The 23,824-nt window shown below is 44.7% G+C and overlaps 1 protein-coding gene and 1 pseudogene across 1 annotated transcript in view; one reads left to right on the forward strand and one right to left on the reverse strand.

Moving 5' to 3' along the window:
• Positions 1 to 9,209: 9,209 nt before the first annotated feature.
• Positions 9,210 to 9,261, reverse strand: LOC142438337 (U7 small nuclear RNA; annotated as a pseudogene).
• A 2,493-nt stretch (positions 9,262 to 11,754) lies between these two features.
• TDRD5 (tudor domain containing 5) overlaps positions 11,755 to 23,824 on the forward strand; it is a 56,295-nt gene continuing 44,225 nt past the window's right edge. Inside the window, 3 exon segments of the mRNA XM_075541365.1 lie at positions 11,755 to 11,986; positions 12,605 to 13,012; positions 15,114 to 15,304. Of these exon segments, the coding sequence (XP_075397480.1) occupies positions 11,755 to 11,986; positions 12,605 to 13,012; positions 15,114 to 15,304 (831 nt within the window).

The raw sequence follows: 23,824 nt of genomic DNA on the forward strand, positions 1-23,824 counted from the left end.
CAGAATTTAGGACAGATAAACCCCTCAGGAACAATAATGGGAGTAGCAATACCATGGGTGTAGGGGGAGGTGCAGGGAGAAAAGGGGAACCGATCGCAGTTATCCACGTATAACCACCCCCACCCCCAGGGTGATGAACAACAGAAACATGAGTGAAGGGAGACAGCACAGTATAAGATAATAATAATAATTTATAACTTATCAAGGGTTTATGAGGGTGGGAGGGTGGGGGAGGGAGGGAAAAATGAGGAGCTGATAGCAAGGGCTCAAGTAGAAAGAAAATGTTTTTAAAAGGATGAGGGCAACATATGTACAAATGTGCTTGACACAATGGATGGATGGATTGTTATTTAAGATCCCCCAATAAAAGAATTTTAAAAGAAAGAGAATCTAATATATTTTCATTGGCCAACAAAAGTAGATATTTCTTGTGATGATTCGAATGAGTTTCAAATCCAATCCAACTTTTCCATAACAAGTATTCATTTCAACATGCTGTATGTCCAGAAGCCAACACAAGTCGCCCCAGCAGTATTGATGCAGTTGGAGTAGATGCTACTGAAAGTCCCCAGGAGTCACCAGATGAGCACAGATTCCGGTCTGAGTCTGAAGGCTGGTTTTGCACTGGCCGCACAGTCTCCCCTTGACCCTGGAAGGTGAACTCTAGGAGTTTCCCAGGTGATGGGCAGGTTGTGGTAGTGATCAGAGTCTTGCAGCTGGACATTGCATCTTGGATGGCTCTTCCCATGTTACCTGGAGGCCTGTCGGCAAAATAGCTGATCCCGTTTGGTTGCCTTTTGAAGTCTGTGTAGAAGCTATTGGGGGCTGGTGTCTCTGAATGCCCCCCACACATCAAGTCACCCTGGTCGAGCGCCAGGTCTTGATTCTCAGGTATGCTTTTGGTTAGCAGTCAATCCCTTTAACTGTTTGCACCTATCCATGGTACTATGCAATACCAAACCCACGGCTGCCTATGCCAACTCACAGGGTTCCCGTAGAGCTTCCCAAAGCTGTAGTCTTTACAGAAGCAAACTGCCAAGTTTTCCTCCCAGAGCTGCTGGTGGCTTCAAATCGCTGGCCTTTGGTTCACAGGCAAGCACTTAGCCACTGCACCACCAGGGTTCCTTCCTCATGGCACAGCCACACCCACTGTGGCTGAGTCAGCCCCGACTCACCGCGACTATTGGCTAGACTAGAACTGCCCCACGGGGGTTCTAAGGCTGTCATCTTTATGGGAGGAACCCTTGGGCTGCTAACCACAAGATGGAAGTTCAAACCCATCAACTGCTCCTGAGGACAAATCTGAGGCTGTCTGCTCCTGTGACGATCTCCAGCCTTGGAAGCCCTCAGCAGCAGGTCGAGTCTGCCCTCCAGAGTCGCTATGAATCAGAATGGGGGATTTTATGGGAAAAGATCGCCACAACTTTCTTCCCCAGAACAGCTGGTGGGTTCAAATCGCTGACCTTTGGATTAGCTGATAAGTACTGAACCACAGTGCTGCTGGAACTGCTACAGGGCCTGGGAAACGTCTCTGGAGTAGTGGCGCTTACCTCAACAGGGATCAGAATCACCAGGACACCCCCAGCCCTGCAGGTTTTGATTCATAGGTCTAGGGCGGGGTCTTAGAGTTTGCATTTTTGGCAAGTTGCCAGGTGAGGTTGTCAGTCCTGATCACACTTGGGAAAGCACTAACAGATGGGGAACAAAAGCCTTTCTGAAATACCTCATGTAGAACCCTGCCCAGCCCCCATTAGGCTTTTTCAACTGTCACCGAGTTGATGCATGGCAACCTCATGTGCAGTGTGGAGCCTGCTCCTTAGGGTTCCCAAGGCTGAGACTCCTCAAAGCTGATCTGCAGGCCTTTCTTCCGAGGCACTTCTGGGTGGGTCCAAAATATCAACCTTTCAACCAGGAGTCAAGCACTTAGTCCTGTGAGCCACCTGGCCACCTTCCCATTCTCTTACCCTGGTTTTTTTTTCTAAGGGACACTTACTATTTATTTGATATTGCATATATTTGCTTGTTGCTTATCTTTGGGGCGCTCCAAGAGGACAGGGACTTTATTTTACTTACTTTATAAGATGCATTCAGCTTCTTAAAAAACAGTGCCTGGCACATAGAAAGAGCTTAGTATTTACTACATGAACGGAAGCATTCAGCCAAAGTTGAAAGAATGAGCATGCAAAAAGATTGCCTAGGGTGAGAGGGAGGAGTGAAAAGCCAGGGTCAAGTGCATACGTTGGGGGTTCTGGACATTCAGTGGAATAACAAAAATAAGTAGAGTGGAATGAATACTAGAGCCAGGCTCGGTGAGCAGTCTCACAGAAACCCAAAGAGGAAATATTTAGCAAAAGGGAGGAGATGTAATCAGCAGAGTTAGATGAATAGATTGAAGATTTGTCCATGTGAAGGCGGTTGGTGAGTTTGGTAAAAATAATTTCAGAAAGGTGCCCAGAATAACAGACTGATTGCGTTGGGGAGAATAGTGAAAGGTGGGTGCAAACAGAGAGGAGAGGAGAGTTGATGATGAAGGAAAGGCACTGGCTGGAGGAGGGTGTGAGATCCAGAGAAAGCATTTCTTGTTTCTGTGGAAGCTAAGAGGGCTCAGAGCATAATTTTATGCTGTAGGAAAGTGTTCTTGTAAAATGTTGAATATATGAGAAGACGTTTAAAAGTTTGTGAAAAAGTATCCAAACTGTTGGAAACTGTGGTAGTTACATAATCTGTTGACAAGTTGAGACTTATGAGTGAAGGGGTGGAGTGTAGCCTGTCAATCAGGTCACAGCTTGAGGTCCTCATTTGAAGGCATTAAGGAGATAAATAGCTCTTTGGAGGCAGGACACACGCTCACTGGGAGACATTGGAGCTGACAAGAGACATGGAGCTACCTAGAGTCCTGAGCTGGAGAAGCCACGTGGAGACTCCTGCCAGTGCTGAGATGCTTACAACACCACTGGATCCACAAGATTTCCCACCCACTGGCCCGTGATCTTCTTATATTCTGTGTCATTGCATGTGTTTCATGAGTCTGAAGAGGACTTTATAGATTGGTATGGGACATATGGGCTAATATCCTACTCATGGACTTGATCTGGACTAGACTGGGATGTTTTCTTAATGTACAATTACTCTTACATAAAGCTCTTTATTATTCACATATGAGTCACCCTGGATTTGTTTCTCTAGTCTACCTGGACTAACACAGAAACCCCTTCATACAGGAGGAAAGATGTAAGGGGAGCTAATTTAGAGGTCTGGGCTGGAAGTTGGGACACATTCATTCGTAGGAGTGGGGTAAGAGCTATAATCCAACCCACTGCCAGCAAATAAATACTAGCCTTGCAGGGCAGAGCAGACCTGCTCCCTAAGGTTTCCTAGGCTATAAACCCCTTGGAGCAGCTAGTGGATTTGAATCATCAACCTGTTACCAGTTCAACGTGTAACCAACTGCACTACCAGGGCTCCTTAGAGTGCCCAGTAAAATTATTTATTTAAAAAATAATAATACAATAAAATGTGACACATCCAAAATAAAATAAAGTGTTAAAGAGAAAAGAGAGAGAGAGAGAGAGAGAGATGTAACAAAGGGTGGCTAAGGCATGGAGTAATTGTGGGAAGTAAGACTGAATCATGGTATCACCTGGGCATGGTTTCTGAAACTTTGTCACTGCAGTTAGGTGCCATCGAAACAGCTCCAGCCCACAGCGACCCTGTGCACAACGGAACGAAACACTGCAGTCTCTGTGCCATCCTCACAATTGTTCCTGTGCCTGAGCCCATGGGTGCAGCCACTGGGTCAATCCATCTTGTATAAGGGCCTTCCTCTTTTTGTCACCCCTCCACTTTACCAAGCAAGATGTCCTTCTCCAGGGACTGGTCTCTTCTGACAACATGTGCAAAGTATGTGAGACAAAGTCTTGCTGTCCTTGCTTCTAAGGAGCACTCCGGCCATACGTCTTCCCAGGCAGATTGGTTTGTCCTTTCAGCAGCCCCTGGTGCGGTCAGTGCTCATCTCCAGCACCACAGTTCAAGTGCATCTATTCGTATGGGGTCTTCCGTATTCAGTGTCCAACTTTCACATGCACGTGATGCGATGGAGAATACCTGGGCTTGGGTCAGGAGCACCTTAGTTCTCAAAGCACCATCCTTGCTCTTCAGTAAAGAGATCTCGTGCAGATGTACCTAATGCAATGTCTTTTGATCTGATCTCTTCACTGCTGCTTCCATGAGCATCGATTGTGGATCCAAGTAAGATAAAATCATTGACAACTTCAATCTTTTATTTATCATGATGCCACCTATTGGTCCAGTCATGAGGATTTTGGTCTTCTTTAAGTTGAATTGTAATTCATGCTGAAGATTACAATCCTTGACCTTCATCGGCAAGTGCTTCAAATCCTCACTTTCAGCAGGCAAGCCCGTGTCATCTGTGTGTGGCAGGTGGAAATCCACCTTCCTCCAAGCCTGATGCTGCACTTTTCTTCAGAGAATCTGTTAGGTAGCTAGCATCAGGGATGGGAAAGTCCGTTAATGCATGCCCAGGAGAGCCAGCATAGGAAAGCTGGATTTTCCCGCCTGTGGGCTCGGATGGGCGTTACACCTGGAGCAGCCCACCTGGGCCAGGTGATTGCAATTCAGCCAATGGGATCCACCTGGGGTCGTTCACCACGCCTCCCCCGGGAACCCTTGAAAAGGCAGGGACCGGAAGGGAGAGGAGTTTGGCTGATCTGGTCGTCTTCGTGGGAGGAGAGAGATCCTTGCGTGACCTGGGGCAGTCTCTGCCAGGCCGCATGGTCAAAGGAATCCTATGGGTGCCACGTAAAACCTGAAGCTTCTTTTAACTCTCATTAAATTCACTTGGATCACAAGCCCGGCTTCGGCGTGAAATCTTTCTCACGCGAGCCAAGGACGGAGGCTGAAATCTAGTTCCAGAGAGAGACACCTTACAAATCCAGCTTCTCTGATGATGTGCTCAGCATCCCGACTGAACAAGTATAGTGAGAGGTTACAACCCTGATATTAAACCATGCAGTATTCCCTTGTTCTGTTTGCACAACTGCTTCTTGATCCCTGTACAAGTTCCAAATGAGCACAATGAAGTGTTCTGGAATTCCCCTTCTTCCCAATGCTGTTCATAGTTTGTTATGGTCTACACAAATGCCTTTGCACAGTCAATGAAACATAAGCAAACATCTTTCTGGTATTCTCTGCTTTCAGCCAATATCCATGTGACATCAATAATGAGATCCCTTGTTCCACGTCTTCTTGAACTTGAATCCAGCTTGAACTTCTGGCAGTTCCCTGTCAATGTGTTGCTGCAACCATTGTTGGATGTTCTTAAGCAAAATTTCACTTGGGTACCATGTCAATGATAGTCAGCACGAGAAACTTCAGGAAGCAGAATGTTGGACGGGCTCTGGTGTGTTTCTCTTTCACTCTCACTGTTTTTCAAAGATCCTCCCCTCATCCTTGTCATAAAACAAGCTCCAGATGGTTACATTCTTAGCCGGACCTGCGATTTTCCAAGACAGAAATGCTAGTGGGAGCAGCTGCCATTGGAATCCACTCCCTCGTGTAAGGAGGGAGGGAGGCGAACAGGTGGAGGAAGTTAATTAGCAGACGAAAAGTGGCGGCTGCTCATAGACCAGGCAACAGGATGGAAGACAAATGGACCTGGTGCCTACAGCTCTGTGGTTGTGGTTAACTACGAGCCCAAGAAATGAGCCCAACAACGAGCCCAACAAGGAGCCCTTTCTAATTTATGTGAAAACACAATACAGGTTTCTCATGAGCAGAGAGGCAGGACTTGTGAAGAGCGCTTAATCTCTGTACCTCCAAAATTCCAATCTCTCTACTTCCCGAATGAAATCAGACGGACACCCTCAGACCCTTGGGGGGATATATGTAGTGATTGGCATAAAAGTTTACAGAGCAAATTGGTTTCCAATTCAATCGTTCATTCACATTTTGATTTATGACTCTGATTACAATCCCCACACTAAAAGACTCTTCCCCCCTCCAGTGTTTACCATTTCCCTTTGTCCTGCCTTCTGGGTTTGATCCCAGGGCTAAGGAGGTGCTTGCTTTTGACCTGGGCCTCTAGGATTGCAGTGTCCTTGTTCACTGGGTAGGCAGGTCGATTGTTTTCTTGAAAGGTGAGTCCTGGGGTGAGTTTCGGTCCAGGTTTGAAGGGTGATTAAGAAAGAGCCATAGAAATGTGGGTGAAGGGAGGCAATGGATGGTGTAAAATATGAAAATAAAAATTTATGAATTATCAAGGTTTCACAGGGGAGGGAGGGGAAAAAGAGGAGCTGATACCAAGGGCTCAAGAAGAAAGAAAATATTTTGGAAATGGCAACATATGTCCAAATGAGCTTGTTACAGTTGATGTACAGATTGTTGAAAATGCTGTAAGGGCCCCCAATAAAAGGATTTAATTTAAAAAAATTTTAAGAGCCATAGGCAGAGGTTCCACCAATCTCTGTTGTTAGGTAGCTAGAGGCAGAAACCAGGGGTTGTCCCTCTACATGCCAAGGCCTCCCTCCCCCCTCACAGGAAGTCCGAAGCTGATGAAGGCTAGAGGGCACGCACAAATTCAGGCTTTTGAGACAGGAAGTCAGTACATGTGGGAGGGCCCCAATCTAGGCCAGGTGAGCTTAAATCAGCCAATGGGGTCAACAAGTACCTTCCACCCCGCCTTCCAGTGGAGGGCCCTGAAAAAGTCAGAATCAGGAACCCTCTTTTTCCAGCTGGTCACCCGCCATGCTGCCATTTTTTTTCTGGCCTCAGGTTTCCACGCGTGGCGTGAAGTGCCAAGGGTGCCTGTGTGAAACCCGAATCTAATTCTGTCCTTTCTAAAACTCACTTGGATCACAAACCAGGCTTCAGCGTGAATTCTTCTCCTTGTAGAGCCAAGGGATCACCACCTGAGGAATCTGACACTATCAGACCAGTACGCCCACTCTTTACAGTTTTTCTCATTTATCTCCTGTATCCCAGACCTACTATTGAGATCCCTTTCAAAGGAGGTGTTAGCGTTGGACACCCTCTAGTTTCTCTGCTTCCAGGGTTGAGCAGACTGGGGTTCACCTAGACCCCTAGTCCTTTGGACAAATTTTCTCTGTGCCTTTGATTTTCCTCCCTCCTTTCTGAAAGACCAATAGTTGCATGTTAGATGACTTCTCACAGCTTTTAAGACCTCAGTCACTACTCATCAAAATAGGGCATAAAACATTACCTTTGTGGACTATCATGCCAGTTGACCTTGATGGCCCCCAAGACTGTGGGCTTGTGTCCCTCACACCCAGTGTCTTATTCCAAGGTGTTGGTTTTAGCTAAGAGGTTTTCATAACTTTGCTGTCTGTATTAATGGCTATATTTGCATCATATATTTTTATTGTAGAAATATCAAAACAATATATATTCTGGGTGAAGTCCCAATCTCTCTCCCACTCCTGTTCAGTTTGAGTGTTTATGTATCTAGTTGTAGGTTATTGTTAATGTTATTGCAGGCTTGTGTACCAGGGGTTACCACTCCAAAAATAAAATGGAAAATTTTTTGCAAAGCAATGTATTTAATTTTTTTACAAAACAACCTTATCACCTTCAAAGTACTGCTCACAACACTTAAAACGTTTGTGAGATCTGCGATTCCATTCTTGGATACACTTCCCAAACACATTTGGATGGCTGACAGCACCGCCCTCATGTTTTTTTTCACTTCTTTTATGTTGTCAAATTGCTGTCCTTTCATGTCCCTCTTCATTCACAAAAAAGTCACACGGAGCGAGGTCAGGTGAGTAAGAGGTGCGTGGGGCAAGAGAGACAGGCTGGTTTTGGCCAGCACTGGCACACTCAGATGGCTGTGTGAGCAGGTACACGATCATGATGGCAAAACCAGTCCCCAGTCAGCCACAAATCCGGCCTTTTTGTCACACACTGTTAAGCTATCTTTTCAGAACCTTCACGTAGAAAGCTTGATTAACAAACAGTCTGACCTGGTGGAATGAACTGCTGCTCCAAATGCACTGTGCGTCGAGTCTTTCCAGGAAGGTGACAGACATCCAGAATGAGGTTGTCCATTATTTCACCTTTTGTGAAATGAGAAAACCACTCATACACTTGAGTTTTTCCCATAGTGCTCTCCTTGTAAGCTGTGTTAAACATCACAACAGTTTCTGAGGCATTTTTCCTGAGCAGGAAACAAAATTTCACTGCCGCCCGTTCTCGTGAATTGGCCATCACAAAAAATATGAGGCTCAAGCTAAGCTGCTTTTACAAAAAAGTCCAGTTATCTGACAGAACCTTCTCGGGTGATGACACTAGGTGAACTAACTCAGAGCAAATGCTCAATGCCGGTCTAGTGGGGGAATATGTACTACGAAAGCTCCACTCTGCTTAGCGCAATTCTGGTTTGGGGGGATACCCCCCTCGTATGTCATAGTATTTACTTTAGGCCAAATGTTCTCCCCAATAGTTTATTGACATATAATTCACATATAATTCACTAGTTCAGTCACATCAAGAGTTGTGCAATCAGAACATTTTCTTCAATCTTGTACTCATTGGCCCCCCACTTTCCCCGAACCTCCCCAAAGGAACCATTAATCCAGTGACTATCTCTATGTATTTACCTATCCTGGCTTTCATATACATAAAATATTAAAAATCAAATAGCAGCAAAAAACTAACAAAGTAAAACAGATAAAAACTACAATAAAAACGAAAGCAGAGAATAGTAAAAAGGTGACCAATTTTAAATGGATCATAAGGAAGATCAAATGATAGGGTGCCAAGTTTGAATCTCACTGCATCGGCAACAATCCCCTTTCCAGTGCACTCTGCATGCTGAGCAAGGCTGCTCACAGCCCTGGTCCATGGCCAGAGGGGATTCCCCAGGGTTCAATCACATCATCTCTCCTTCGCTTTCCAAAAAACTGAAACAGCTTTAAGATAGATCTAAAGGGAGATCAAATGATATTCCACTTGACCTAATTATGTCTGCCGTACTCGACTTCATGATGCCCTCTCCCTCCTTACAGGGTTACTCACATCCCTCAGCTGCGATGTGAGGGCTTCACCAGAGGAAGCTATGCTATACCTGTGTGGATCCTGCAAATGGATTTTGGACTTCCACAGTCATCAATAACCATCTGCGAACTATGTGTTCACAATTCAACCTCTTTTTTGTGTGTGTTTTACTGGTGTGTGGGGGTTTTCCGGGAAAACCAGAAAACCTGCTAGACAAATTCTAAAACACTACAATACAACCTCTTAAGGCATTCCCTCTTTTAGATTTGGATTATGTATTTTTACAATCCTGGGATCACACAGGCTAGTATGCTTCTTCTACGTGGACTTGTCATCTTGCTTAGGTGGCTGCTTGTTTGAAAACAAGCCCTTTAAAATCCCAGATGCAATTTTTTCTGATAGTCAGACACCATCTAGTTCTTCACACTTTGCTCTAACACCCTAGGCCAAATATTCTTGGAGGAGGAGGATGCTGAAACCTAAGTACTACAAATCTTTCTTGAAACCTCCCTCCAGTCTTCTGATCCTTTATAACTGTCCTGGGGTGAAAGTGGGGTGGTGGTGGAGGGGGATGAAATGCCCAAACTCTTCAGTGACTATCACACATTTCAAGTTAAAACTAATTTCTGGGATCTCAAATGTTACCAACATTATGAGCATGTAGGGAACAGGAGATACATGAACTGAATGGTCATTCACCCACCACTCTTTGTTCTTTCTGTAACTTCTGTCAAATGTTGGAATGCCTAGATCCATTCTCCATCTGTTGCACTTTGTGTTAATTTACTCTTCAGTCCTGTCCATTCTGCTATTCATAAACTCTATCTTCGTGTTTCAAAGATTCTTTAATATTCTTGGCTCACTGATGACGTTTTCTGTTCCCTAAGGCTTTTTATAACATTACAAATTTTAAATGGAAGAGGTCAGGTTCTTCATCCCTGAGTAAAATATTTTGGTTATCACTGGGATTGTCTTGTTTCATTAATTGTCCGTTTAAAGGTAAATGCCTTTAAGGTGCTTTATTCTAAATTTATTTCTAGTTTTCAGTAACTTTATAAACCTGCCTAATTCCAACTATTCAACAAATACATGCATCGACTTGAGTCTCCCAACTGTAGCAGCTCTGGTCTCATCTGCTTTGTTCTTCACTCATCTAAGAAATCCTCGCCCACCCCTTCCTCTCTTCTAGTTTCAACTGCACCTACTTCTGTAGTTATTCTCAACCTGGTATCAGAATGGTCTGCAAATCACCCCAAATCAACGAGGACCCCCTCAGCAAGAACCTCTGCAGGTCAAACCTCAAACTCACTACCACTGAGACCTAGGTATCTCCATCCCCACCCCACCCCCTCCTTAGCAACACAGGTGGTTCTGTCTGAACCTGTCTCCTAGTCCCACTGCCGCCCTCCTAGCGACCCTGGTGGCACGGCGGTTAAAGCACCAGGCAGCTAACGGACTGTCTGCCATCCCAGCGAAGTAACCATCTGCAGTGCTACAGAGTCCAGTTTTGGAAACCCTAAGGGGCAGTCGCACTTGCTCCTCGGGCGACAGGGTCGCCCTGGGTGGGCGTCTGCTCCAGGGCAGTGTGGCCTGGGTTGGGTGGGCTGGGCCGTCCTCCGGGGACTGGACGGCCACTGTCGCAGGGATCTCGCCCGGCGTCTTCGCGCCTCGTTGGCGCAGGGAGGCGTCGATGATGCCGGAAGGTGGCCCACTCCGGCCGCCGGTGAGCCGCACCAGGTGCTGCGGTTGCGGGTCACTCCGCTGGGGGCGGGGGCGGGGGCGGGGGCGGGGGCGGCCGCTGAGCCAACGGCCCTCGGGAGGCGCGCGCCCGGGGCGGCGCGGCGCGGGGCTGGGGCCGCGGGCGCCGGTGCGCAGGCGCGCGGCGGCCGTCGCAGCGGCAGTCTCTCGGCGGCTCGGCGGGAGAGCGCACTGGAACGCCCCCCTCCGGGGCTGCAACGGCCGCGCCGCTCCGGACCCCGAGACCGGTGAGGGGCCGCCCGGCGGTGCGGGCGTGCAGAGGGGCGCTCCTCGGCCCCCGCCCGCCTTCCCCTCCAGGGGGAAGGGAGACGCCGCTCCCGTCGGGGCAGGGAGGGGTCGGCGGGGGAAACGGGGTCGGGCCGGCGGCGGGGAGGCCGCGGGCCTCAGGTGGAAGGCCGCCCTCCCCCGGGCCCGGGCTGGAGCTGGTCGGCCGGGGAGCGGCGCTCCGGGGTCCGCTCCGGGCGCGGGCGGAGGCCGACGGCCGACGGCCTCGGCTCCACCGGCCGTTTCTGGTTTCCAGAGGCCCGCGCGTCGCTTGCTGAGCTTGCAACGCAGGCCCGGCCCCCAGAACCGCCCAGAACTTGGTACCCTGCAGGCCGGGACGCAGGCCGGTCACCTGGCCGGGCTTGAGATAGAGTTTACGTCGCGCAGGGCCCTTGCCGGCGCGCCCCTCGCGGTATTGCTGGTGGCCTGGAGCCGCTAACCACAACGGCAGCTGTTTGAAACCACCAGCTGCTCCGCGGGAGAAAGATGAGGCTTTCTAAGCCTGGAAAGCGTTCCAGCCTCAGAATCCAGCCCTATAGGGTCACTATGAGTCGGAATGGAAACCACTTTGTAAATGCGCGATTGAGTTGCTTATATTCCACTCTTACGGTGATTTTTTTAACCTGCCCCCCCCTCCCATGTTGGACTTGTACATTTTTACTCACAAGCAATGTTTGTGACCTGAACCCTACATAGGCGACGATGTCGGAACAGGAGCGAATACAGGAATGTCTGAGGAAAGAAATAAGGTCTCTTCTCATTTCCACCAAAGATGGTTTGACCCCACAGCAGTTGGAAAAGGAGTATCTTTCCATGGTTGGCAACCATCTCCCACTGCGAGTCCTTGGCTACGGGTCCACCATGGAGCTAATTCGGGACATGCCTGATGTTGTGAGCGTCTGCCCCTCTGTGGAGGGTGCTGTTATACTAAAAGGTTGGTTTAAAGTTTGGAAGCTCTGCACACTTTGTAATAAAAAGACTCACCTTCTGAAGATTGTTAGGGCTCAGCAATAATCCTGTGTCCCAAGCAGTGGATTCTAAAATTTGGGGGAGTGTTTCTGCAGGAGGGGTGGCTGCAGCGGGTGGTGGTGGCTGTGAATATGGAGAAGTGTCATAGGTACCGTTGAGGTTGCGAGCAAAGTCAGAACCTCAGCAAAATGAAATTCTTTCCCCAAGAAAATGTGCATTCATAAAAATTATGTTTGCCATCTGATTTTAGCTAAGTGTACCTTTAGCTGGGAGCAACACAGTGGGGTTTTCTAATTATAAAACCACGTTTTAAATTCTACAAAGCACAGGGAAACAGCAGGGAAGTGTGTGATTCATTAAGGTTTTAAAAAGAGTTTTAAAATTTCAGCAATTAGCCAGTAAATCTTGGCTTTTCCTATTGTCTAAAATAGTAGGAATAAGGGACTTAATTTATGTGCTCCTGGAGAAACAGCTCCAGGGAAAGTTATGAAAAAGGTTTTTTTAAGTAGAAACACAGATACAAAGGACAAAGAAACTGCGTCTTCGATGCAGTCCTGATTGCGTGATTTCACTGTCTCCTTAGCTATTCCAGATGAATCCACCAAAGGAATCGCAAGTTTGGTTGCAAAGCAGAGGAGCAGCCATAAGGTCCGAAACCCGGTATCGAAGGGAAGGGCCAGTGTCAACCCCGGGCTGGGCTCTCGGGCCCAAGTCCCTTCCCGAGGACGGGTACCCCCTGTCCTTCCCGCTGTTGTGAAGAGTGAGTTGAAAGATCTCTTGGCGTTATCTCCAGTCCTTCTTTCTGATTTTGAAAAGGCTTTTGCCAAACGATTTGGACGCTCATTCCAGTATGTGCAATACGGATTTCTCTCGATGTTTGAAGTGCTGAATGCAGCTTCAGATGTCATTTCTGTAGAGCAAACCAGGGCAGGTTCTTTGTTGACGCTGAAGAAGAGCGGAGCAGAGGAGAAGCCGAGAGTGTGGCCAGCAGGTAAGCATGTCGGCGCTCTCCAGCAGTGGTGGCTTTTCCCCTATGTTCCACCTGTGGAATGGCTCTGCTTCATGAGTTTGGAGTCACAGCACCTGAAATCGAACCCTGGTCCCACCACTTGCCAGTGGCTTCACCTGAGAGGGGCTTCTTTCCTACATCTCTAAAAGAGGAAGACTACGACCTGCCTCATGGGGGTTGTAGGGATAATTAAATGAGGTCAGATCTGTGAAATGCGTGATCTGGTGCCTGATATTTAGTACGCTTGTAGTAGGTGGTAAACTGCTATTGTAAAACATCTCAATACTGTAAATGATGATTAGTTGTGTGTGTTCATGTTAACAAGACATCCTGTACCAAACGAGATGTTTTCAAGAGTAGTTAATAGTAGCGAGTCTCTTGTGGGTTCTGTGTTGGGTTGCTACCCACAAGGTTGGGGTATCAAGCCAGCCAGCTCCGAGCGAGAAAGGGGAGGCTTTCTGTGCCCATAATGATGAAGTCTCAAAAGCCCTGTGTAGGCTCACTGGGAGTCAGACTTGACTCTCTGGCAGTGACTTTGGCGTAGGCTTAGTAGCATTAGCCCACCTGATCTTTATAATGGCACTGCAGCAGTGATCACATAATGAAATGATAATCACCTGGCTTGTGCAGCATTGTACCCTAATCTCATGACCATACCATAGAGGGCACATGGAGTAGCCCTTACAGATCAGTAAATCTAGAAAGCTACATAGCTTTCTCTGTGTCGCACAGCGGGAAAGTGGTGTAGCCATGGTTGGCCGGCAGGCTCCTCTGAGTGCTCATCCAGCGCAGTTCTGCCCAGTTGCTGCCCTTCTTAATGGCTCAGAAGGCCAGTGTGATCATTTGTATGATGCCCCTTGAAACCTGTACAGTACGTCTGTACACTGGGTGGAGCAGGAACCTATTTGGGAGACTTCTCACGCCTATCCCAGTGATGATTTTTCTCTAGGATGCCCCATTTTGATCCGTGTCGTGCATCATGGGCATGTGTCAAGAGTCTACAAACCAATGTATGAAGTGTGGGTGGGGAATGTGGTTTGGTGAGGATATTTTAGGGATCCTCACACTGAGTTCTACTCAGCACTCAGGGTCTAGCTCTCAATTGTATCAGTGTTCAAACTTGGGGAGAGTAACTCCTGCTGTCAGACTTACACGCAGTTAAGTTAAAGAAAGCAGCTTGCGAATGGGCATGGATACGCTCTTCCCGTGATTGGGTTGTGTGTCTTATCCAGGATAACTGAGAAGTAATTGTTATTGTTATGTGAACATGATCTACAAGTGAAGAAAGAGCTAGACTGGGGTGAGGCTCAGTGATAGATCTTTTGAATTGTACCGTTTCCATGGTACTCGCCCTCCCTATGAATTTCAGGAGGAAATTTGTATTATAAAACATAGACCCCCAAAATGTATCTGGCAATGAAAACTTTTTGTACCATAATCTAGGGTTAACTGTTAGGTATCTGCTTTGCCACCCTGGCCAGTATCACCCGCTTTGGGAAATGCTGCTGTAAAATCTTGATAGCTTTCTAACACCCCCCCCCCCCCCCCCCCCGCCAAATAAACTAGATAGATAGCTATCCTTGAGTCAGCTTTGACTCCGAGTGACATGATGTACATCAGAACAAAGCGTTACCCTTCCTCTGTGATCCGTAGGGCCTCCAGCATGCCAGTCATTTTCATAGTCTCCCTCCCCCTCATGCCCCGTGTGTGTACCACCTGGATGAGAATTTCAGTTTGACTCAGACTCCTGACTTGAAGAGTTTTGGTCTCCTAAATAGCAAACAGTGTTTTAGCTTTTTATCCATTAAGTCCTGCTTTTCTCTAATTATATTCAGGTGATCCTAAGTGGGCTTTTGAAAGCATCGACCTCTTCAGGGACATATGTGCTCTCTTGGTTTTCTTCTGCACATGACTAATCACTTACATTGCATGTAAATTTCATTGGCATAATATGGAAATAGAAACTTTCCTTACTTTTAAGTTCTAAGTTAGAGCTAGTAGCTCACTAACCTCTTTAAACAACTACCAGAAAGGAAATTGGAATTTGCTAGTAACCAATTTTCTCTCCTTTTGTTCACAAAAGGTAAGAATTTTACCCAGCCATTCAGAGCAAAACCGGGGTCATTCTCTGCAGGTGCTCCCATATCGAGGGTGCACTTTCCACAGCCCATGCCAAACATGGAACTACCAAAGCCAGTGTTACACATGGACAAAGCTTCCAAATCCCATGCCGTTGAGACTTCAAGGCTGAACCACACCGAAAAATTAAACCAGGTGAGTCTGGAGTGGTACATGTCTGGAGAATGTATCTTCACTCGGTTCTGATGGAAGTCAGTCTTCTAAGTTGAAGTAGTTCACTTATTTCAGATCTGGTTATGAGTCAGATTAGTTCGACGTGAGAGGAAGCAGTGAGGAGAGTACTGTGTTTTTCTGCAAATTACGTACCTTATGTGGTCTATTTTTGCAAACATGTATGTTAGATGTAACCTCCTTGAACATTAGTTTCCTGTGTGCACTGGACATGATATATATGTACGCTATAGAGTGTATTATAAGTAAAAAGTGTGGAACATTTTACTAACTCCTTGGTTTTGGCTATTTTTTTGTAGATAACTCCCAAACCTTTATCTCTAGTTCCAACTTCAAACCAAAATGATAGAAACACGAGGAGAGCTTCAAAAAGTTTATGGGAAAATGGAATTAAAAGATAATGGAAATTTTCCATAAACTTTTTGAAGCCCCCTTGTATTACAACTACCTTTGAATGTCTTCACCTGAGAACCAAAATCCTGATATTTTTCTGTGATTGTATGCTGAAAGACTTTGAATTAAAAAGCTCCCTCAATCAACTTTGTAGCCACAGAAAACCACTGCTTTCTCTAATCTTGATTTATACACATACAGATGTAGCCAAACAGTATCTCATCTTTGCTTCTGGCTTCTTTTCACTCAGCCCGATAGATGCTTTTGAGTTTCATGTGCTATGTGCATCACTAGTTTGTGCTTGTTTGTATTTGTTCCTTTGTCTTGCTGAGTAGTATTCCATTGCATTGATAATACTACAATTTGTCATCCAATCCCCGAGAGACGATATATGGAGCATAAAGCTGCTATGAACATTCACGTAGACTTTGTGTGAGCATGGTCTCCATTTACCTTGGATAAATAAATATCTATGACTGGATTGCTGCTAGTGTATGATAAATTATATAAGAAATGGTCAAACTGTTTCCCCAAATGGCTGCGATATTTTACTTTCCCAGCAGAGAAATTACAGAGAAGTTCACTTGTACTACATCCTTGTTAACATTTGGTATTGACAGTTTTAAAAAATATTAACTGTTTGAATGAGTAGGTAGGGTTCTATCATTGTTTTCATGTACATTTCTCTAATGATTGGGATATTTTTTCATGTGCATATGTGCCACTCGTATGTCTTTTTTGAAGTGTCTACTCAGATATTTTGGTATTTAACAAAAACTGGAGTGTGTGAATTGAAGAATTACTTATATATTCTGGATAAAAGTCCTTTATCAGAGACATGGTTTGCAAATAATTCCTCCTGGGCTTCTATATTCTTAAAAAAAGTTTTTATTGGCTCATAATCCACCTATCATACAATTCCGTAGTTCAGTCATGTTAATAAGAGTTGTACAATCCAAATGTGCTTGACACAATGGATGTATGAATGGTGATAAGAGTTGTACGAGCCCCCAATAAAATGATTTTAAAAAGAAGAAAAAAGTTGTACAGTCATTACTACAGTAAGTTTTAGAACATTTTCTTCTTTCTTATACTCTCATTAGCTCCCCATTTCTTCCTGACTTCCCCTGCTGTACCTCCAAGAAACCATTAATCCAGCTACTGTCTCTGTAGATGTGCCTATCCTGGATTTCATGTACAGGAAAACATACCCCCCTGAAAAAAAAAGGAACCAAAACCCAGCAGCAAAACAACAATAATAAAATAAAATAGAGAAAATCCTCAATCTAAAAGAAAGAAAGGATTAAGAACTGGAACAACTTTAAAATGAATTAGAGAAGAGATAAAATGATAAGGTTGATTTTTTAACCTTACTATGTCTGCCATAATCAATTTTCCAATACATTCTGCATGATAAGCAAAGCTGTTTACTTCCCTAGTATGTGGTTTAATCCACATGTATTTCCACTCTTCCCCCCTTTTTAAAAACCTGAAGCAACTTTTAAATGGGTCAAAAGTTAGATAAGCTATTACATTATAACCCATTGTATCTACTATCCTCAACTTTACATGACTCTCTGACTATGGCCAGAGGGGATTCATCAGAGACTTAATCTATGTGTGGATCCTGTAAATGGATTTTGAGCTTCCACAGCCATTTATAGTGTTCTGCAAACCAGATACTCACAATTTTAAGCTCTGGAGTTTATTATTTACAATCCTTGGATCACTCAGGCTGGTGTACTTCTTCCATGTGGACTTAGTTGATGGCTCACTTAGATGAATGCTAGTTTGAAGACATGCTATTAAGACTCCAGACACTATTCTTTTTGATAGCCAGGCACCATCTGGTTTCTTCACCAAACTTTGCTATCACACCCTTCCTTATCTCTAGTGATCTCTTTTATGAGGGTAGCTTCGATTAGGGCTATTTTCATAAAAATTAATTGTTACTAGCCTGGGACTAGAATTAAGTGCAAGCCCAAAATATGTTTGTATATCTGATTTATGTGTGTGTCTGGTTCACTTTAGAGACATCATTGTTATTTTATGTGAGAGAACATTATCAATCATGTTCCTGGGCATAAGGTATTGCTGGTGTCATTAATTTTGCCAATTGTATAGAATTTGAAACACAGTTGAGGAAAAAAGTTTTACAGGTATATGCTGACTACGAACTGTAATCAATGAATTGTTCAGTGGGTGCCCACCTTCCTGACACCACTGAAGACAAACCTGTGCATAGGCAAATGTAGTGAAGAAAGCTGATGGTGCCTGGCTATCAAAAGATGTAGCATCTGGGGTCTTGAAGGCTTGAAGATAAACAGGTGGCCATCTAGCTCAGAAGCAACAAAGCCCACATGGAAGAAACACACCAGCTTGTGTGACCACGAGCTGTCGAAGGGATCAGGTATCAAGTATCAAGGAACAAAAAATCATATCATTGAAAATGTGAGTGAGTGCAAAGTGGAGACTCAAAGCCCAGTGGTAGCCAACCGGGCACCCCTTACTGAAGGGTTGTGGGGAGGAGATGAACCAGTCAGGGTGCAGGGTAGCAATGATGAAACATATAACTTTCCTCTAGTTCTTAAATGTTTCCCCCCCCCACACTATCATGATCCCAATTCTACCTTACAAATCTGGTTAGACCAGAGGATGTACATTGGTACCGGTAGTAACTGGAAACACGGAATCCAGGACAGATGACTCCTCCAGGACCAGTGGTGAGAGTGGCGATGCCTGGAGGGTGGAGAGAATGTAGGGTAGAAAGGGGGAACTGATTACAAGAATCTACTTACAGCCTCCTCCCTGGGGGAGGGACAGCAGAGAAGAAGGTGGGGGGAGACTCCAGACAGTGTAATATATGACAATAATAATAATTTATGAATGATGAAGGGTTCATGAGGTAGGGAGCAGTGGGAAGGGAGGGGGAAAATGAGTAGCAGATATTAAGGGCTCAAGTAGAAGACAAATGTTTTGAGAATGATGATGGCAACAATTGTACATGTGTTCTTGATACAATGGATGTATGTATGGATTGTGATAAAAATTGTATGAGCCCCAATAAGATGATTTTTAAAAAAATGAATTGTTGACTTGTACAGATTCAACTCTTGAGTGACTGGACACTATTTACATTAACAGTTGGGCTGGTGATAAGGCAAAGAGTTTAGTAACATTCACTCACAAAGGTAGAACCATGCCTACTAGACGAATGCATGTCATAAGAAAGAAGGATAACATTAAAATCGTAATTCTGTGGTAGTCCCAGGTCACCATTCATTGGGCACTCTCAAGGCAGGGAAGGCCTCTCCTATGCCAAGAAATTTGGAAGACAGCTACCTGGTTTGCTAACTGGCAAAGAGCCATATTTGTGCCCATTCCAACAGAATGCAGAAATAGAACAGTATAGTCAATGTCATATGTAAGAAAAATCAACAGCATTTGCAGCAGCAACATATTGACAGGTGGCTACCAGAAATTCAAACTGGATTAAGAAAGGAGTACGTGGCAGAAGGCATATCATTGTTGACATCTGATGGACAACTGCAAGAAGCAGAGAAATACCAGAAAGATAGTTACTTGTGTTTATTGACTCTTTAAAGGCATTTGGCTGTGTGGATCCTAAACTATGGATAACAATGTGAAGAATGGGAATTCCAGAGCACTTCATTGTACTTAATACAGAACCTGTACATGGACCAAGAGGTAGTCATTGGAAGAGAACAAGGCAATACTATATGGTTTTAAATCAGGAATGGTGTGCATCTGAGTAGTATCTTTTTGTCATATATATATTCAATCTGTATGCTGAGCAAAAAATCTGAGAACCTAGATTAAAGGAGAAGGTGGTATCAGGCTTGGAGGAAGGCCTTTTAACAATCTGGTGTGTGGATTGACACATGTTTGCTAGCTGAAAGCAAACAGCACTTGAAGAACTTGCTTCAGTATGGATTACCACTCAGTGTAAGGAAAACCAAAATCTTGCACCTGGGCCAGTAGACATCCTCATGATAAATGGAGGAAAGATTGAAGTTGTCAAGGATTTCATTTGGAATGGATCCAAGGTCAGTGCTCATGGAAGCAGCAATCAAGAAATCAAATGGTACATTGCATTGGATATGTCTGCAGCATAAGACCTCTTTAAAGAGTAGAGGACAAAGCTGTTACTTTGAGGACTAAAGTGCACCTGATCCAAGCCATGATATTTTCTGTTGCCTCATTTGCATATGAAAGTTGGACAGTGAAAGTTGCTGCTGAAGAATATTGAAAGTTATCAAGCACTGCCAGAAGAACAAACATCTTTCTTGGAAGAAGTACAGCCAGCGTGCTCTGAAGAAGCAAGAAGGGCAAGATTACTTCTCATGTACTATGGACGTGACTCCAGGAGAGACCAGGCCCTGGAAAAGGCAAAGCAGAGGGTCAGTGAAAGATAGGAAGACTCTCAGAAGATGCATTGACACAGTGGCTGCAACAATGGGCTCAAGCAAAACCATTGTGAGGATAGTGCAGGGCTGGGCAGTGTTTTGTTCTGTTATACGGGACGGCACCTAACGACTCCTCTGTGGGAAGAGGTCCTTGACCTTTACTGACTGGATCCGTAACTGTCCACAGTGCTACATAAAACCTGGGCATTGTATTTGTTTTCTCAGCCTCAGAATTTCCCCATAGAGGCAATGGTCACTTGATAAGACCCCTGTGTAGAACTCCAGAGTGCTTTCTTCTCAGGTTATTTGCTAAACATACATATTGAACAAGGATGGTGAACGTACATAACCCTGATGTACACCTGTCCTGATTTTAAACAACGCACTGTCCCTTGTTCTGCTTGAACCTCCTGTAAGAAGAAATAGGCGATCCACACTTAAAGGATCCACACTGTATAATAGGTGCAAAAAGTGACGTGGAGGCATTGTCTGACCTCATCTGGCTTCACCAGAGGGAAGAACCTAAATCTACATTTGTCCAGTGATGAGTCCTGTAAGGCAAAGACATGCCTACATTCCCCAACCTTCTCCACCCTCTCATAACAGTCATTTCTCCCACAGCACTCCGCTTCTCTCCTAAATTCAGTAATCTGTTGGCAGTGGCCAAGCAGAAATCTCAGAGAATAATCATGATAACGTGTTTATTTGGAAAGTCAACAGGTTGGAAATGAAGATCAGAAATGTTAAGGGTGCGTTTCCTTTGTCTATAATTCCTCTTTTCACCATGAACACAAGAACTCTTCTCTCTGGACCTTGCCTCTTAGCCACCTAGCCTCAGCCTCTCATGCCCTGGCAAATGTCCCAGAGCTTTTCAGTGCTCCCTGAGCAAGGCACTTTGAGTTACTTGCTCTTTTAGGCTAAGAGGGCCACCACTGTTTCATGCTCTGACTTCTGGTTCTGCCACTGCTCCGCTACTATTTTTGTGCACTCTGGTAGTACAGTCCCGTCTCCTACATGGAATAAGTTTACTTCAGGAATCTCCGGACTCAGAGGACACATTTCACTCAAGGCTCTTCTTTCTTGATGGTCATGAGATTCCCTCTTCCCGCTTCTGACATGGCTCACTTTATACTTCCATATTAGAATTCCATACACTTTATTTGCTTGCTCCCACTTGGGCATCCAGTGGGAGTAACAGACACTATGGGTAGATGGGCCATTTCTTACTTTTCAGTAGTGTGTGACTTATCCAGGGTTTCTTTCCTTTCCATTTAAAGTTGGTGATTGTTTCCCCCATCTCTTTAAAGAATATTGACTGTATCTAGATCAGGATTGAATTGAGTCTTAACAGTTTCATAATGTTGATTCTAAGTATTTTATCTTTTGGTAGCTATTGTAAATGGCATTGTTTTCCTTTTTCCGTTTTCAAAGGTTTTATATGCTTGTGTAGAGGAATCTGATTTTTGTGTGTTGGTCTTGTACCTTGGCACTCTGCTGAACCTTTGTATTGGTTCCATAATATTGCACAGGAGTGGTGACCCAGGGCATCCTTGTTTGGTTCCCAATCACAAGGGGAACGTTACTAGTTTTCCTTCTACTGAAAATCATGTTGGCCATTACTTTTGTACAGTTTACCTTTATTAAAGGAGCTCTGGTGGTGGATTAATTACACTTTGGGCTGCTAACCACAGAGTTGCTAGTTCAAATGCACCAGCTGCTCTGTGGAAGAAAGAGGAAACTTTCTGTTCTCTTAAGATATTTCCAGTCTAGGACATTAACAGGAGCGGTTCTACGTTGCCCTGTTTGAGGAAACAGAGTTTCTGACTCAGAGACACTATGCTGAGTCAGAAATGACTCGATGGCAATGAGTACCGTTCATTATATAGTTTCCCTTCTCGTGCTACTATTTTACTTTGTACATTTCATGTTTCCATTATTAATGAACCATGGTAGCTGTTTCCTCTCATTTTGAGTCATGTTCCGTCAACATAGAAGATTCCCGAAGCTTTGTCCCATCCACATCATTAAGGCTGAGGAGGCGTATTTCGAGTATGTTCCAGCCTGAGTGGCTAATGTTTGCTGCTATTTATAAGGTTTTCTGTGACTCATCCTTCAGAATTGAGTGTCCATTCGTCCTAGTCTGTCTTAGTCTGGAATTTTTCCACCTTGGGTGATTCTGTGGTATTTGCAATATCAGAGACATAGCTTCCATCACCCAGCAAGCAAGCCGCTGTAGTAGAACAAACTGACAGAGGAGTTGCGATTAGCTTATATTTTTGCTGTTAATGTGTCCTATCAAGTTGCTTACTAGTCAATCTACATTTTTGTGTGTTTTCAGAAAAATCTGGATTCTATGGGAATTTGAAAATCTGTTCTGCATTTTGCCTCCTTTGTTCAGTATCCTTCTGTATAATCTTTGTGCAAAATGCTCACTAATGGGCACCATCCAGTTTTTCTGTTCTCACGAGAAAGAAACAATTAGTCACACTTCATTTCCTTGAGAAGCCTATCTGTTTTCCTCAGAGCTCTTCTGGACCTCTTCTGCCATCCTGCTATTTGCGTCTCAATTTGCCCACTCTAATGAAACTGATTGTAAGATAACAAGAACTTACTTCTGTACTCCATAGTACTTTAGTTCCCTGGCTAAAACGTTAATAAACCTCTGGGGTTGCCTCCTTGGTGAGTAAAGTAGAATAGAGTTCCTTCCTTTTTCTTGCCTTCCCTCCTTAAATTCTATGGATTCTGCCTTTTTTTTTTATTCTGCTTTTGTAGTGTCCTTTCTTTATATTTTTACTCTGCCCCACCCCAGCAAAAGCCTCTTGTCCAGAGTGTTACAGGGGTCTCCTAACTGATTATCTATCTGGCTACCCCACCCATTCTTATTTGCTGTTGCTAGGTTGCAATTCTGATAAGGCCTCTCCACTGCCAAAATTCAGGACTTGTTTTTGTCAACAACCAACAGACACTCCTTAGCTGGGCATTTCAATTTCTGTCATATGACCCTGGAACCCTGGGTGGTGCAAGTAATGAATGAGCATGGCTTCTAACGGAAAGGCTGGACATTTGAGTTCACCTAAAAGCACCGTGGAAGAAAGACCTGGCCGTCTGCTCTCAAAACTTGGCATTGACATCCTATGGAGCACAAATGCCCTCTGATGTGGGATTGCCATGGACGGAATCGACCTGTATGCAGCGGGTTTATCTTAAAAATTAATATATTTAAATTATTGGAAGAACTCTCTTCAGCCTCGAGTAAATAAAACTTTTAAGAGGATGCCTGTTGTGTATTTATAGGTTAATGTAGTTTATCCTCTTGTGTACTTTTACATCTCTTTAATGGCATATAGAGTCAATCTTAGGTTATAGCTATTAAAGCATTTATCGTATTTCCCTACTTAATTGCAAGTGCCTGAGAAAATTGATTAAATGAACTTTTTTAAGTCCCCGAAATAAACACCTAGTAGAATGAGAATTTAATAAGTTGTGTTAAGTTTCCAAATGGTGGGAACACAGTGGAATGTGAAAAATTAGTTATTAATTAATGCGGATATCATCCAGTGGGTGAACCTTAGGGACTGGGAGGTCCGTGAAAGCTAATCTTGTGATCATTGTTTTACCTTGTCGGGCTCTCTCTGCCACTGACTTTTCTCTTCTACAATCCCCA

Source organism: Tenrec ecaudatus, chromosome 1, assembly GCF_050624435.1.
Source record: "Tenrec ecaudatus isolate mTenEca1 chromosome 1, mTenEca1.hap1, whole genome shotgun sequence".
Taxonomy (NCBI): Eukaryota; Metazoa; Chordata; class Mammalia; order Afrosoricida; family Tenrecidae; genus Tenrec; species Tenrec ecaudatus.